At 41.6% G+C, this 17,066-nt stretch overlaps 1 protein-coding gene across 8 annotated transcripts in view; it reads left to right on the top strand.

Annotated features, from left to right (window-relative positions):
* The window catches only part of LOC122551298 (diacylglycerol kinase beta), a 544,642-nt gene that overhangs the window by 269,598 nt on the left and 257,978 nt on the right, over positions 1-17,066 (top strand). For all 8 annotated transcript variants that reach the window (XM_043692997.1, XM_043693004.1, XM_043692998.1 and 5 more), the window contains 3 exons: positions 592-666; positions 4,193-4,312; positions 9,952-10,069. In XM_043692997.1, coding sequence (XP_043548932.1) covers positions 592-666; positions 4,193-4,312; positions 9,952-10,069 — 313 coding nt within the window. The remainder of the gene's footprint in view (positions 1-591; positions 667-4,192; positions 4,313-9,951; positions 10,070-17,066) is intronic.

Below are 17,066 nucleotides of genomic sequence, written 5' to 3'. Positions count from 1 at the left end.
CCATTTCTCAAGATGTCAGTCCTGTGTTCAGAACAGCTGCTCAGCAGCCTTTGTAATGGCTGTAGTAAAGATGCTGAGGCTGCAGGGAGAAAGTGAGGGCACCTTCACTTTGAGGCACTCTTGTACAATTTATTTTACTAAATGGGGCTTTGGCTTTTGTACGGTCAAAATAGAGACACAGCTATGAGGATGGCTGCTGTTTGTGGGAGACCCCTCCATGAACCCTAAAAGTAGCTAGAATAAGCCCCTGACCCTGGCCTTCCAGGACACCATCACAGCTTACGAGATGGTTTACAAATACACCATAAAATATCAGCGAGGACTGGAAATGGACGTTAGAAAGATAGCATTCATTCATTCATTGCTTGCCTTTGTTTGATGGACAGTGACCGTGCTGTAGTACCCACTATTAACAAATCGTGTGGTGACTGAGTGCTATTAGCATGCCCATCTTATGCTTTCCCCACTCTCTTCCCAAGACCTCCACATGGCACTGGGACTGAGAAAATCCAACTCATAATGTCTTTGCAAGCAAAAGCAAAACATGTCAGGCGGTTACCTTTTTAAATTTTGTTTTTACTTTTATTGCAGGAATTAGATCGTATCATTAATCAAATGGTCCATGTGGCGGAATACTTGGAATGGGATGCGACTGAACTCAAGCCAGTAAGTGTTGCTTTGAAGCACCATTGTTTTATTAGGCAAGTGATGTATTCACTGCCCTCTGTGTGCCCTCTGCAAGCTTCACATAATGATTCCTAGAAGTTGCATACATCTATTATTTTAGATTAATGCCTTTACTGAACCACTGTCAGCATGCCTGCAAATCATCAGGATGGAATTTAATTTAATTTAGTTTAATATTACACCTCCAATATGCAGCCATATGTCTTCTGTTTATTTTAAAATATTTTAGTCACAAAACAATTTCTTGAAAATATATTTTCTGCTTTTCCATTGATTTTAGGTGACATTTCAGAATAAATGTATTATTCCACCAGACACTCCCCAAATCCATACCAGTAAAACCTTCTAAAATTGATGCAAAACCAACTGGGAGAGAAAAATAATTTCAAATGATTGAATGGCCTAAACTGGGTAATAGCAATATCACAGTTTGTGGAAACATTGCATGCTAATGTGAAACATGTTTATAAGACCTTAAGATCACAAGATATAGGAGTACAATTAGGCCATTCAGCCTTCTGTGCCATTTGATATTTCTCAACTCATTCTCCTGCCTTTTCCCCATAACCCTTGATCTCCTTACTAATTGAGAATCTATTTCTGACTTAGCCTACACAGCTCTCTGCATCAATGAGTTCCACAGACTAGCCACCTTCTGACCAAAGAAATTCCTCATCATCTTAATTCTGAAGGGTCATCCCTTCACTCTGAGGCTGTGCCCTCAGATCCTAGTCTCTCCTAGTCATGGAAACATCTGCTCCATGTCCACTCTAGCCTCTCAGTATTTTGTAAATTTCAATGAGAATCCTTCCTCTTCCTTCTAAACTCCACGAGTACAGGCCTACTGTCCTCAACTGTTCCTCATATGACAAGGCTTTCATCCCTGTGATCATTTATGTAAAACCCCTCTGGACATCCTCCAACACCAGCACATCCTTCCTGACAAAGAAGGATGAAAAACACTCACAATATTATTAATGCAGTCTGACCAGACGCTTATGTGGTCTCACTAGACTATTGAATTTTAACCTTTTAAAATGGAGAAAGAAAACAAAGATTTGCCTGTATTATTTCCATGCTGTCTCCAAATTTCCCGAACGATATAGTTACTGGGACTGTGTCTCACTCTGGATGTGATCTCTCCTTCCTGACTGTGTGAAGCTTATTCTATAAGGGAGAATTCCTTGCAAAGATATTTTTGCCTACCTTGCTTGGTCTTATCACAGATTTCAGTTTTTTCTTAAATTTCCCCAACTTCCTCTCTTCAATTTCACTGCCCTTGTTCATTTTCCAGTGTCCGTCCCCATCCAACCACATGACCACCAACAGTGCTGACAGTATGACAATAATTATGGATGGAAGAGTTTGCCATTTTCAAACTGTCTTCTTCAGTGACCAAACCCCCCTCAAAACCTGATGCCTCATCAGCTCTTTTCCATGATTCCACTAATATGATTCTTTCTTCCACAGTTACGAGTGTAAGGACTTCAAACTTGACAGTACCTGGTGTGTTACTGGTTTAGTTACTATTCATTAGATCTGTCTGAATCACTATAAGGAGTATCACTTATCCTATTTCACCAGCAATTCTTCCAAACATCTTAATTATCATGGATATTAAGGTTAATGCTTGGTTTGATTGTTGGTGGTTAACTCCCATCTCTTCCCACCACTCCCACTAGCCTTATGTGATGAATGCTTAATTATCATGAGTGAACCAGAATTTCTTTGCAATTTAAGCTAACTTGCTAGAGTTTTTGATAAGGTAGCAGGGAAAGTTGATGAGGATAATGTGGTTCACATGGTGGACATGAAGACGCTTGATAAAATGATAGCTGACATGCTTGTCAGCTACAGTGTGGTCCATGGAATAAAACAGACATAAGATTCCAAGTTGTCGGTATGATAGAAGACAGATGGTTGTAGCAAATAGTTGTGTTTTGGACTGGATGTTGGTATACAGTAGTGTTCCTCAGGGTTTAGGACTAGAATAACTGATATTCTCAATTTACATTCATGATTTCAACTGGGCTTGTAGGTTTGCATATGTGTACAAATGGCAGGGCAGATTGAGAAGGTGGTTAAAAAGACATATGGGACTCTTGCATTTATACTCAGTGCACAGAGGACAATACCAAGAGAATTGTGATGAGCCTTTTTAAAATGGGTTCAATCTCAAATATGTCTGATTCTGCCTGCCATACTTCAGGAAGGATGGGGAGGCTTTAGAGAGGGTGCAAGGAAGATGTATGATAATGTGTGCAGTGTTGACAACTTCTGTTGCATGCAGAGTGGAATGATCTTGGATTTTCCTTCTTGGAGAAGAGAAAGTTGCAACAAGATTTGAAAGAGATGAGGGGCCCAGATGGAGTAGAGACACAGAAATTATTCTTAATGGTGGGGTAGACAAGAAATAGAGGATATCAACTTACAAAGACTTAGAAAAGAATCAAAGACAACATAAGAATTTTATAACCTGGGGAGTGGCACTGCCTAAGAGCATAGTGGAGGAAGATTAATTTGAGGCTTTCAGAAGAGAATTGGCTGTGCATCTAGAAATGATAAAGTGAATTAACAGTGGAAGGGCTATGGGAGTGAGTCTAGTTAAATTGCTCTTGCAGAATGCTGAAATGGACTCAGTGGGCTGAATGGCCACCTTCTATGCTGTAACCACTCCATAATTTTCGAAAACTAAGACTATCACTTTCAGCCCTGAAGAGAAGTACAACACATGTTCCATATCTTCCCAGAAGCTCATTCAATTGAACTTGCTCTGTGCATGGTGTCCTCAGTGCTCTATCTGAAAGCTTTAAACTCCATTTATTATCTATTATTTGAAAGTCAATAATTTTGTCTTCAGTTGCCCTGATTCATGTCATCTCCTTCTTTGGTTTCCACACTTCCATGCTCTGTAAACTTAAATTTAAACACATTTCAACTTCCACGACCCATTCATGTACTACCCCAAATCCAACACACTATCACTTCGCTTGTTACTACCACAACATATTTCCCAGATGCTCAATCTTTAACCTCATTTCCAAATCTCTCCATGGCTCGAATTTTCAGTTCCTACGTTGTGTGCCAGCTCATGTCTTCAGTTTTCACAACTCCAACATTCTGTGTAACATTTCTTAACTCCTCTTAACCCCTCTCTTCAATCTTTGATGTCGATATCATTTTTTTAATCTCACCCTGTGCTTCAGAGCAGCTCCACTTCACCACCTTACTGCCCTCCACCCCCCAAAGTTTTCTCCAGATTTGATTATTCTACCAAAATTTTGGTCATCCATGTAAAGCTCAAGTATTCCTGCTCAATGTCCAATTTCCATCTTTGATAAATATTTTGAGATTGTCACAGAAAGCAGTGTATTATTGTCTTTTAACTTTCAAAAAGAACAGCAAATGTATGAATTTTAAGTAAGTATTTGTTTTAAAAGCAAAGAAACTTTGAAGGAAAACACTTACAAGGCAGTAGATTAGATGTGCATATGTTACTCTGCAGATACTTATGGAAATGATGGAGGAAATAGACTACGATCACGATGGTACAGTTACACTGGAAGAGTGGATAAGAGGAGGAATAACTACTATTCCATTACTGGTCCTCCTTGGCATGGAGACAGTAAGTACAGGGCTGTAAGCATTCATTTGTGAAAATTATAGAGCTGCTCAGAAGTAGAATTTTAAACATTGAGTCATGCTTTTAACAACCATCAGTGATTTCTTCATAACCACTTCTGGTACTGGGTAATTACATTATCTGATTGCCTATGGAATTTTATTCATTAATATTATTTATACAATGCTGTTAATAATAAAAATACTAATGCCCAATCATGTTGCTTAGCTACTTATGTAATTATGGTAAATAATCCATGACAATTCAAAGGGATGATTCCCCAGTCAGTGACCGTTAATCTTGTTTGGATTGTTGTTCAGTGGTTAAGTGCTTCAAACTCCCCCACTCTGTGAGGGGGAAAGATTTAAAAGGCACCTAAGGATCAACTTTTTCACGCAGAGGGTGGTACGTGTATGGAATGAGCTGCCAGAGGAAGTGGTGGAGGTTGGTACAATTACAACATTTAAAAGGCATCTGGATGGGTAAATGAATAGGAAGGGTTTAGAGGGGTATGGGCCAAATGCTGGCAAATGGGACTAGATTATTTTAGAATATCTGGTCGGCATGGATGATTTGGAGCGAAGAGTCTGTTTCCGTGCTGTACGTCTCTATCATTCCATGCACAGAAGTATGGGAAGTGGTGCATTTCAGTCAGAAAAATGAGAAGAAATGGTTAAACCAAGCTGTACCATTTAGAGGTGTGCAGAAACTGAGCTGGTTTGTACACACATTTTGGAAGCATACAGTTATGGGTCTGGTTTTTGGCTCCCAAGGCTGGTGTACAGAATTGGGGAATTCCCTGTCTTGCCACGCTCACCACAATGAGGAGCAGGATCTTCATTCTGGGATGGGTCGGGATGATGATTCAGGGCATGAGGCAGTCAGGCACATCACCCTGATGCAGATTGGAGACAGCAATAGGAGCTGCTGAGTGCTCAAGTCAATTGTTTAAAAGGCCTGCTTTTGCTGCCTGGGGCTCTAACTTGCCTTAAGTTTGTTATTAGACCCTTAAGTCTTCATATGCACCCAACCCCGCCATCTCACACTTCATGCCACCCACTCCCAATGGTCCAGTATGCCTCTCCACCACAATCGATGGCGGCACGGTGGCACAGTGGTTAGCACTGCTGCTTCACCGCGCCAGAGACCCGGGTTCAATTCCCGCCTCAGGCGACTGACTGTGTGGAGTTTGCACGTTCTCCCCGTGTCTGCGTGGGTTTCCTCCGGGTGCTCCGGTTTCCTCCCACAGTCCAAAGATGTGCAGGTCAGGTGAATTGGCCATACTAAATTGCCCGTAGTATTAGGTAAGGGGTAAATGTAGGGGTATGGGGGGGGTTTCGCTTCGGCGGGTCGGTGTGGACTTGTTGGGCCGAAGGGCCTGTTTCCACACTGTAATGTAATGTAATGTAATCTAATCTAATCTAATCCACCGTAGGGCCCCTGACTTGCCTCCATGCTGATCTGTGCACACTCATCCCATGGTCCAAACACCAAATATCCTCCTGCACTGGCTCAAAGTGTTAGCAATCTGTACCCTGTGGAAGATGCATCTGCAGCAACTCGTAAAGTTCAATAACACCTTGTAAATCCTCCATCTGTACGACTTAGAAGGACAAGCAGAAGACGTATGGGAACACAAGTTTCTCCCCAAGCCACACGCCATCCTGATTTGGAATTATATCACTATTCCTTCATTATTTTTTGGCAAATAATCCTGGAGCTGCTATTCTAACAATACAGTAGCCATACCTACAACAGGGAGACTGGTGGTAGCCTTAACTGTTTAAGATGTGTGGCTGGGTTGCTAATCAAGCTTTGTTGTGGATGGTTGAAGTGTGTTCTTGGAACTGCAGTCATCCAGACAAGTGCAGAATATTCTATAACACTTCTGACTTGTGCCTTGTAGATGATGAGAAGGCTTTGCACAGTCATGCAGTAAGTAACTCGCCTCAGAATTCGCAGTTTCTGACCTGTTTATATTGCCACAATGCCTAGTCCATTTAGGCTGTGTGGTGGGAGTGTTAGTTCCCACTTGTCAGCCCGAGCCTGAATGTTGTCCTCACATTGCTGCCTGTGGGAGTGCACTGCCTCGGTATCTGAAGAGTCTGAAGTTGTTTGAAATACGCTACACAACCAGCAAGCATCTCCACTTCTGACATTGTGATGTAGAGATAGTCATTGATGAAACCATTGAAGATGGTTTGGGTTTAGGATACTACCCTGAGGAACTCATGCAGAGATGTCCTGGAGCAGTGACGACTGACTTTCAGCAACCATAGCCAGTTTCCTTTTTGTGCTGGGTATGACCCCGACCAGTGGAGAGTTCTTTTCCTGATACTCGACTCCAATTTTGCTAGACCCCTGTGGCGCAGACTTGATGAACCGATTGGCCTAACTCAGCTCATGTATCTTTTGGTCTATACTCTACAATGTCCTCCTTCATCAAACACTGATGTCAAGGTCACTTGTTCTCACCCCACCACTGGAGTTTAGTTCTTTTGTCCAACTTTGGCCCAAGGTTCGAATTCTGGAGCCAGGTAGCCCGGGCAGAGCCCAAACTGAGTTTGACAATAAAGGTTGTTGCTGAGTAAGTGCTAGGACTGCAGATGTTGGAGATCAGAGGTATAAAGTGTGGTGCTGGAAAAGCACAGCCAGTCAGGCAGCATCCAAGTAACAGGAGAGTCGACATTTTGAGCATAAACCCTTCATCAGGAATATGGAGGGGTGCCTGAGGTGGCTGGGGCAGGGGTGTGGAGGTGGCTGGGAATGCGATAGATAGATGAAGGTGGGGGGTGATGGTGATAGGTCAGAGTGGAGGGTGGCGCGGAGAGGTGGGAAGAAAGTTCAAGAGGGCAGTGCTGAGTTGGAGGGTTGGATCTGGGATTGGGTGGGGGGAGGGGAGATCAGGAAACTGGTGAAATCAACAATGATCTCATGTGGTTGGAGAGTCCCAAGGCAGAAGATGAGCTGTTCTTCCTCCAGGTGTCAGGTAGCTAGAATTTGATGGTGGAGAAGGCCCAGGACCTGCATGTCCTTAGCGGAGTGGGAGGGGGAGTTGAAGTGTTCGGCCACAGGGCGGTAGGTTTGTTTGTGTCCTAGAGATGTTCTCTGAAACATTCTGCAAGTTGACATCCTATCTTCCCAATGTAGCGGTGATCACATCAACAGAACTGCATGATAGTTCTGTCAGTGAAACTGTTCATCTCTTAGCTGATCATTCAGGTTAAACCGATGGGGCAGTAATTAGTAAAGTTAGATTTATCCTGCTTTTAGTACACCAGGCACTCTTGGATAAGTTTCCATGTTGTCAGGTTTTTCTCAGTATTGTAGCTATACTGAAGGTGCATGGCTAAGGGTGCGGCTGTGTTTGAGATCAGTACTACAGCTGGGACATTGCCAGCTTTTGCTGTATCCAGTGCCTTCAGCTATTTTTTTAAATTGCAGAATGAATTGAATTTTCTGAAGACTGACAGTGGGGACTGTATGAGAAGTTATAAATACCCTTCGCATTGTCATTTTCACAGACTGGGCTCCTCCAGTGAATATTTGGAATACTTTGGAGTTTCCTTCTCAATTGCTCATCACTGTTCATGACTGGATGTGGCAAGGTTGCAGAACTTTTGATCTGATTCATTTGTTATGTGTTAGTTTTGCCCAGTCTAGCTGGCTGCGCTGCTGTTTAAAATGTATATAATTTTGTGTGGCTGCTTCACCACATTATCACCCTTGTTTAAGATATATCACTGTTGCTCCTACCATATTATTGCTACAGCCCTGCAATCCCAGAAGCTCATTATCACCTTAGCTTGATGGTGCTGTGAGGGATATGCAGATTGTGGTTGAATACGGTTCTGCTGCTGACGCCTTCAGCACCTCTCAAATGCACCATTTTGAGTTGCCAGATCTGTTGCTGAATCTGTCCCATTTGAGTGAGAGTTTCCCATTTGAGTGAGAGTTACCCCTGTGAGAAGTCTCCTCAAAATGAACAAATAACTTCATCTCAACAAGGATAATGTGGTAGTCACCCTTGCCAATACTGTCACAGACCGATGCATCGACAGCAACTAGATTTACGAGGACAGGGTCAGGTAGATATTTTTGCCCGCTGTTGCTAGTTTTCTCACCTCCTGCAACAGGCCAGTCTATCAAAGATGTTTTTCAGGACTCAGCCAAATCCCCAGATGTTTGTGATGAAGACTTTGCAGAGACGAGAATGCAGGGTATGCCTTGATGTTTCTGACACCTGGGTCAATGCCAGGTGGTCTGTCCAGTTTTGTTCATATTTTACTTTTCTGGAGTAGCTTGATACAACTGAGTGGATCGCTAGGTCATTTCATAAGGCAATAAAGGATCATTCACTTCACTGTGTTTCTGGAGTTACATAGGCAGACCTGGTAAACTTGATAGATTTCCTTCCCTGCATGTCCTTAGCGGAGTGGGAGGGGGAGTTGAAGTGTTCGGCCACAGGGAGGTAGGTTTGTTTGTGTCCCAAAGATGTTCTCTGAAACATTCTGCAAGTTGGCGTCCTATCTTCCCAATGTAGCGGTGATCACATCAACAGAACTGCATGATAGTTATGTCAGTGAAACTGTTCATCTCTTAGCTGATCATTCAGGTTAAACCAATGGGGCAGTAATTAGTAAAGTTGGATTTATCCTGCTTTTAGTACACCAGTTCCCCCTGTTGTCAGGTTATTCTCAGTATTGTAGCTGTACTGAAGGAGCATGGCTAAGGGTGCAGCTGTGTCTGAGGTGAGTACTGCAGCTGGGACGTTGCCAGCTTTTGCTGTATTCAGTGCCTTCAGCTATTTTTTTTAAATTGCAGAATGAAAATGCCCCCTGAAGGGCATTTTCATAAATACTCATCTGGTTCCTGACCGTTTTTAATGAGGTTAGCATTTTATTCCAGATGTAGTAATTAATACAGTTGCTATGCTGGGATCTGAATTGTGTCTGTAGAGGTTTAGTTGCCCCCGCTTGGATTATTATTCCCAGGAACTCTGACACAGTATCACTCTTACCCAAACATAAACTTGATCCATCTCAATTTTTCAGGAAGAGATCCGGCCTCCTACCTAGTTGTTACTCTAAGCATCTCCAATGCTGAGTAGCAATTTGAGAATGGCATACATATTCTGAAGACTTCCGCACTACTTATATAAAATGCTAGTCAGACCCAGCCTGAACATTGGGTCCAGTTTTGAATACCCTATCTGAAGAAGCCATGTAAAGAAGCTGGATGGATGAGAGAAGGGATTTCCTGGAATGGCTCTAAAGATGAAAGATTAAGTTATGCAGTTAGATACAGAAGCTAGAGGCATGCTCTTCAGAGAAGGAAACTCAACGGCACATATTCGAGGTGATAATGATGAAAGGAACCATATTTGTAATGCATAACCTGGTAGGGTGATGGAAATAGTTGTATTTTTGAAAAGCAGTTGGATAAACCCGTGAAGGGGAAAATACAATAGGGAAATAGGAGAGTGGAAGTAACTGGAATGCTCTTTGAAAGGGCTGACACAAGGTCAATGGCATGAATGATATGGATAAGGATAATAGTTAAATATGTAGGTAAGGAATAAGAAAAAAGTGAACATTCACTGAATGTGCTTGTTTTCATTGTGTACATTTTTTTCACGGCAGAATGTGAAAGATGATGGTCAACATGTTTGGCGATTAAAGCATTTCAACAAGCCTGCATACTGCAACTTCTGTCTGAATATGCTATTGGGTGTTAGAAAACAAGGTCTCTGCTGTTCTTGTAAGTAAATCCTCATATATTTTACCCGTAAAGCATCCACAGCTAATGGAAGCACTTATATTTTAGTGTTCCTAGCCATTCTCTCTGAATGTCTGCATGTGTTCCTGTACCTATTTTGATACGTTGTGGCATATAAATCCGACTCCTCATTATTGTATTTTGAGATTAGGCCAATTTAGCTAGCAGGAAAGTTACTTACATATTCAATATTGACAATCTGCAAATTTAACCAATTTGAATCAGATGAAATCCTAACTTGAGATTACTCTGAGCATTATTGTTCACATGTCTGCTAAGCCTATCTTAACATAAGGCAATTTTGTCTGTTCTTGCCAATATAATCATTACCATGTTGTTGAAAATAGTAATTTCAAGGATGCGGTGATATTGAGAGAGGGAGAGAGAAGAGGTATAATGCAGAAATCATTTGATAATGGTTTTTGTGCAAGTTAAGTGTTGAGCAAGCATTCATTACATGGTAAGACAAAAAGAATTGTGGAATAATAGCACAGATAATTAAATGGTTTTGTGCAAGTCTACTGAATTTTGCTCTAAACTTACTTTGTGTTAACTGCTTAGCAAGCTGGATCTAAAGCTGGGTGGAACCTGCCGAATTGTTCCCCATCGGTTGCACTCTAAATTCCTACTGATACGAACAATTACATTTTCACGGGATGTGGAATTTTCACCCCATGCTAAAATATTGATCTTTCCTGAAATTACTTAACCTTTTCAGCATTTTTTTGAATATGATCTTGAAAATACTGCATTTCAACAAACTGTTTTCCTTCCTGTGGAGCTTTGTCATGTTATTCAATCAGACATTCAACAATGTATGTGCATTTTATTGAAGGAGCTGCAAGAAATGAAAGATCAAATCAGCAAGAGTAACTTGGCTTGAGGAGCATCCCAATGCAGCAAAGAGAAGTGGAAAGGTTTACAAGGGAAATCCAGAGCTTGGGCTCCAAGGCAGCTGGAGGCATGGCAGTCAATAGTGAATTGAAGAAATGGAGATATCTTGTAGAATTTATGTAGGTTACAGAGATAAGGGAAGATTATAAAAGAAGTTTAAATCCACGATTAAAATTATAAAACCATGGCATTGTTCAAACAAAAGCCAGTGTTGATGGGTGTACAGGATGTGGAGTGGGTTAGGATGCCGGAAGCAGAATTCTGAATGAGCATGTGTGGATGGTGGATGGGATATGAGAGTTCAGCTCAGAGAGACAGGAAAGCATTAATTAATCAACTGTAACTGAGGCAGAGTTGGTGATTTTGGCAAGGTGGGAACAGGTGTTTTAGTGATGGGATGGGTATGCAGTCAGAATATGCCATCATATTGGACATCCAAGTTGTGAATTGTATGATGGAAGAGTGGAGTTGATGGCAAATGAACACATTTAGTAGCAGGAATGGAAAACAATGGCTTTGGTCATAACTTTTATTTGGAGGAAATTTCTGCTCATAGTACTGGGTGTCGGAGAAGCAGTCAAAGATCTTCCAGCTGGGGGTGAGGTAGAATTGGGTGCTGCTGTCACACATAATGGATTTTCAAATGATGTTTCACAGGGGTAGCCAGTAGTTAAGAGTAGGAGGGGGATAAGGATAGATTTTTTGTGAAATCAAGAGGTATAGGTACGAGAATGGAAAGAGAACTGAAATCATTGGAGAGGATTCTGTGGCCACAAATTGAAAGATAGGAGAGGAACCAAATGAGTGCAGTCACACTAGACAGTAGACGAAAGATATTTGAGGAGATTGCTATTGTCAACTGTGCCCAAGGCAGAGTCAGAAAGATGTGGAAAAAGAGTACAGTACTGTTACAGTCATTCAGAATGTAACTTTGACTTGTTTTTTTTTTAAAAAAGCCTCCATTCACATTTTTTGAAAGTTTCTCTGTGCTTCATAGATTTCATGTGCTAAAACGTTTGATTTTACTTAAATATGGTTGCATACTTAATCTAATTTTAAATATGGTTACTTTCCACGCACACAAATTTCGTATGATTTTCTAAGGCTCTAGTTCCAAGATGAAGCTTTCCAACGCAGAAACAGGCAAGATAAGCTGATGCAGAAAGGCAACCCTGTCAGTTTGTAGGAAGTTAATAAAAGCCATGAGTCTGGACTGATTTCATTCAATTTCTCCTCTTCGTGCTTCCAAGATGTTTCAGCATTTAATAATACATCAAAGAAATTCAGGAGGGCTGCCAAGGAAATTAGTAGCAGACCTTGATACTACCCTTAGAAATTGGCAGAATTCTTTGGAGCCAGATTTAAGTGAGAATGTAACAATGTGAGAAATAGGAGCATGAGTGGACCATCTAGCCTACCAAGCCTATTCTGTGTTCTTGGGATGATGGCTGTTCTTGGGCTTTAACTCTCCTTTCTTCCCTGAACTATTTATCCCTTAATTTTTGAGAAACCAAAAGGTACCGATCCCAGTGTTAAATATAATGTACAATGAAGTATCTGTGTTCTTTTGGAATAGAGAATTCCAGAGATTCACAATTCTTATGAATAACATAATTTCTCCTCTTCTCTATACTGAATGATTGATTGATTGCCTCTTATCCTGAGATTGTGCACCACCCCAAATTTTAGATTCACTAATCAATATCAACAATCTCTGTGTCTATCATACTGTGATGAAAGGTATATGGTTTGAAATAAAATAATTTTGTTTGAGTGTGGATTTTAAACTAGTGGCATATGGGACTGATCTTGTTTTTGTGAAGAAGTTTAATAATTAATTAAATCAGTCATTTCAGAATCATGATTTTAAACCAGTTTATAAAATAGCAGATAACTGAAGCCATTGTGAATGGCAAATGAAAGTTTGTTAATATCATGGAGTTTTATGACAGGAGAAGAAAAAAAATTCAGCATTAACTCAGCAGAAGCTAGGATGGGCAAGTCTTTGTATATGTTTTGTCCAAAGCATTTTAATTTAATAGTGACCTGAGGTCAGATGGAAGAAAAGAGTGGAAAAGAAAATTTGTTCAAAGCACTTAGGGAGCTTTTGGTTAGAAATTTGCTTTCAAAAGTAAGGAAGTTTAAGATCTCAGTGTTGTGAGGATTCACAGCTCTCAGGCCCAAAACTAAAAAAACACCAATGATGTCAGCCTACAGATTTATGAGGCAAGAAAAGATTCCCTGGATTTCTAGTTAACTGTAAAGTGATTGGTAGGCTAGATGGTCCACTCATGCTCCTATTTCTCACATTGTTACATTCTCACTTAAATCTGGCTCCAAAGAATTCTGCCAATTTCTAAGGGTAGTATTAAAGTCTGCTACTAAAGTTGGGGAACAGAGAGGATTTAGTTTGGATTCTTTTAAACTGTGATATATGTAGCTAACTTTGTTTTTATTTTGGTTCTCTTGCTTTGCATAACAAAAGTTTTATTTATTGTTAAAATCAAATCTGCAGCCTTGTGTTTATGCTTCACTGAAACACCACTGTAATACATGAAAAGAACAAAATCTGATCAATCGTCAGATTTCATACTGGAATCTGACCTGTCTGTTGTAGCATCAGCTGGGATCACAACTCAATCAAGGTCCTTCAGAACTGTGCACATTTCAATGAGAATGTCTCTCATTCTTCTAACCTCTGGAGAATCTAAGCCCAATTTATTCAATCTCTCATCTCACTGAACTGATCAGGGGCAACTATTCCAATGCAAAACAGCTTCCAGGATTTTGGTGGAGACTTTCAATTAGGAGTAAGAACTCAGAGTGGAGGGAGATGACACCAACATGCACGGGAAACATTCTGCTAAGTATCAGGTCTATTTAGTGAACTCTAAATTCCAGATTTGATATAATTCACTTCCTGCAGTTTGGTAGGAAAGTTGATTGGAATCTGTGTCTGCTCAACTAAGCTGGTTTTGAGTTACGTCATTTGGCAGAGTGAAAGTAGCAACCCAACATTATTGGGATAAAGTCATGATTGCTTCACACACCAGCAGCTCCTTTCAGACCAGTTCAGGAGACTTGCAAAGATGAGCTAGTTTGTTTTCCACCTTCCACATTATTGAAGTGACAGATACCTTATTTCAACATAGCACAGGAGAAAACCAAAGGAGTGCTGTAATTTAAGAGAAGCCATCTTGCAGATCAATCATTAAACTAAAACACTGTTGTCCTCTAAAATGGGCATAAAAGATCCCAAAGCAGCTTTCTTTTGACAAAGGGTTGAGAGATTGCAGAGTTCTGAGATGCAAAGACTGTCCTCATACATGCATCGTGAAAGGTTAGCGTGCACGAACATCAAGTAATTAGAAAAGCTAATCAAATGTTAGAATTTACTGCAAGGGAAGTTGAATACAAAAGTAGAGAAGTTATCTTTCGGTTATACAGTGTACTATTGAGACTGCATCTGGAGAATTGTGCACAGTATCAGTCACTTTATTGGAAGAATGTTGTAAATGTGTTGGAGACAGTTCAGAGGTTTTTCAGACTCATATCTGAAATGAGACAGTTACAAGGAAAGATTGCACAGGCTAGGCTTTATATTGGTTGAAGTTTCGAAGACTAAAACATGACTTGATTGAAACATACGAAATGCTGGATTTTTGATAGGGTATTTTTCACCAACACATTCCACCCTGACCTTAAATTTACCTGGACCATCTCTGACACCTCCCTCCCCTTCCTGGACCTCTCCATCTCCATCTGTGACGACCGACTTGACACTGACATTTTCTACAAACCCACCGACTCCCACAGCTACCTGGATTACACCTCTTCCCACCCTACCTCTTGCAAAAATGCCATCCCGTATTCCCAACTCCTCCGCCTCCGCCATATCTGCTCCCAGGAGGAGCAGTTCATAGAACACACCAGATGGCCTCCTTCTTTAGAGACCGCAATTTCCCTTCCCACGTGGTTAAAGATGAGAGCACAGCAATTTAGGCAGCATCCGAGGACAGGCAAAATCGACGTTTCGAGGAGGGTGGGGGTGGGGAGAGAGTAGCATAGAGTACAATAGGTAGGTGGGGAAGGAGATGAAGGTGATAGGTCAGGGAGGAGAGGGTGGAGTGGATAGGTGGAAAAGGAGATATGCAGGTAGGACAAGTCCGGACAAGTCATGGGGACAGTGCTGAGCTGGAAGTTTGGAACGAGGGTGAGGTGGGGAAGGGGAAATGAGGAAACTGTTGAAATCCACATTGATGCCCTGGGGTTGAAGTGTTCCGAGGCGGAAGATGAGGCGTTCTTCCTCCAGGCGTCTGGTGGTGAGGGAGCGGTGGTGGAGGAGGCCCAGCACCTCCATATCCTCGGCAGAGTGGGAGGGGGAGTTGAAATGTTGAGCCACTGGGAACACTTCAACCCCAGGGCATCAATGTGGATTTCAACAGTTTCCTCATTTCCCGTTCCCCCACCTCATCCTAGCTTCTAACCTCCAGAAACTCGGTCCCCTGACCTGTCCGGACTTGTCCGACCTGCCCAGCTTCTTTTCCACCTATCCACTCCACCCTCTCCTCCCTGACCTATCACGTTCATCTCCTTCCCCACTGACCTATTGTACTCTATGCTACTCTCTCCCCCCCCCCCCCCTCCCCTAGCTTATCTCTCCACGCTTCAGGCTCTCTGCCTTTATTCCTGATGAAGGGCTTTTGCCCGAAACGTCGATTTTGCCTGTCCTCGGATGCTGCCTGAATTGCTGTGCTCTTCCAGCACCACTGATCCAGATATATGTTAAAGATGATGCTTGCTCTTTTAGTGGCGTCTAGAACCAAATGTTCCTGTTTAAAAATCATGTTAAAACAGATAAAGTGAAATGTTTTCTTTGAGGGTCATGAGTCTTTGGAACCCTCTTCCTGAAGAGGTGATGGAAGCAGTAAGTGAACATTTGTAAGGTGGAATAGATAAGTTGTTGTTACCAAGAAGGTGAAGAGTTGTTAGGTGGGAATGCAGATTTGAGGTTACAGTTAGATCAGCCATGAGTTGAGCAGGAGTTGAAGGGACTTCATGGCTTTCTGCTGCTCCTAATTCATATGTTTGTGTGTAGTTTTACCATCAAAACAGATAAATTGTTCATGTCTGTAACTGCAGTCTGTAAATTTGCTCTACATCCTATCAGCTGCAGCAAAGAAAGTAACTGTACTTCAAAACATGTTCACTTGCTATGTAGAAAGGCAACAAATTTGGGTTTATTATAGATACTTTGTCACGTTCAGCATTTTGAGTCACTCCCTTAAGGAGTCTGACGATTTTAGTTTTATGCATTTCCAAGGTGAATCAAATTATCTCCAGAAGGACAGAGGCTTGATTTCAATCATTAGGCTCTATTCTGCAACAAGATTCCACATCAAGATTCAAAGTCTCAATGATGAGCAAAATCATTCAGTCCAATAAGTAAGCTGTATCCTGAGAGAAGGGTATCAAAATAGCAAATACGCTACATTACCACACTTATATAAGTTGTCTTACTTAGTTTAAGCAATCTGGTTACTTGTTTGTGTGCTATGAGCAGTGCTTTGGTTCTAGAATTGCTTTCCCGTTGGCTGTTCATCATTCAGGTGCAAGCTGCAATAGCTCACATTTAGCTGAGGACTATGAGTACCTGCCCAACAAGAATGCTTAGGTGTCATGTTGAGTGGACAGATGGTGACTCCAGTCAGCATGGAACTCTGATTAGGTACCAGCAGTATCTAGCATCTCTGTTCAACACACGCAGCTGAACATATATAGGGGAGTTGGGTGAAACCCTGCTCCCCAAACCACCCCACCCCACAAAATTCGAAAACCCACTGAACTATCTCCATCACATTTAAAGTTTGTTGGTGGATTTGATTGAGTTCCACTGACTGTAATTTTGATTAAACAAGTGGTTGGCCATTCCTGGAGTTATTTTAAAATCGTCAAAGTCTATAGGGAATGCGGCAGTGCGACATGTATTGAAGGGCTTTTCTCTAACTTTATGGATTCTGCATAAATCACTTATTCCCAGGTACGAGTGCAGGAGAATGCATCCCTCTCGGGCCACAGCATGACT

Source organism: Chiloscyllium plagiosum, chromosome 7, assembly GCF_004010195.1.
Source record: "Chiloscyllium plagiosum isolate BGI_BamShark_2017 chromosome 7, ASM401019v2, whole genome shotgun sequence".
NCBI lineage: Eukaryota > Metazoa > Chordata > Chondrichthyes > Orectolobiformes > Hemiscylliidae > Chiloscyllium > Chiloscyllium plagiosum.
This window is presented reverse-complemented; position numbering and strand designations above follow the sequence as displayed.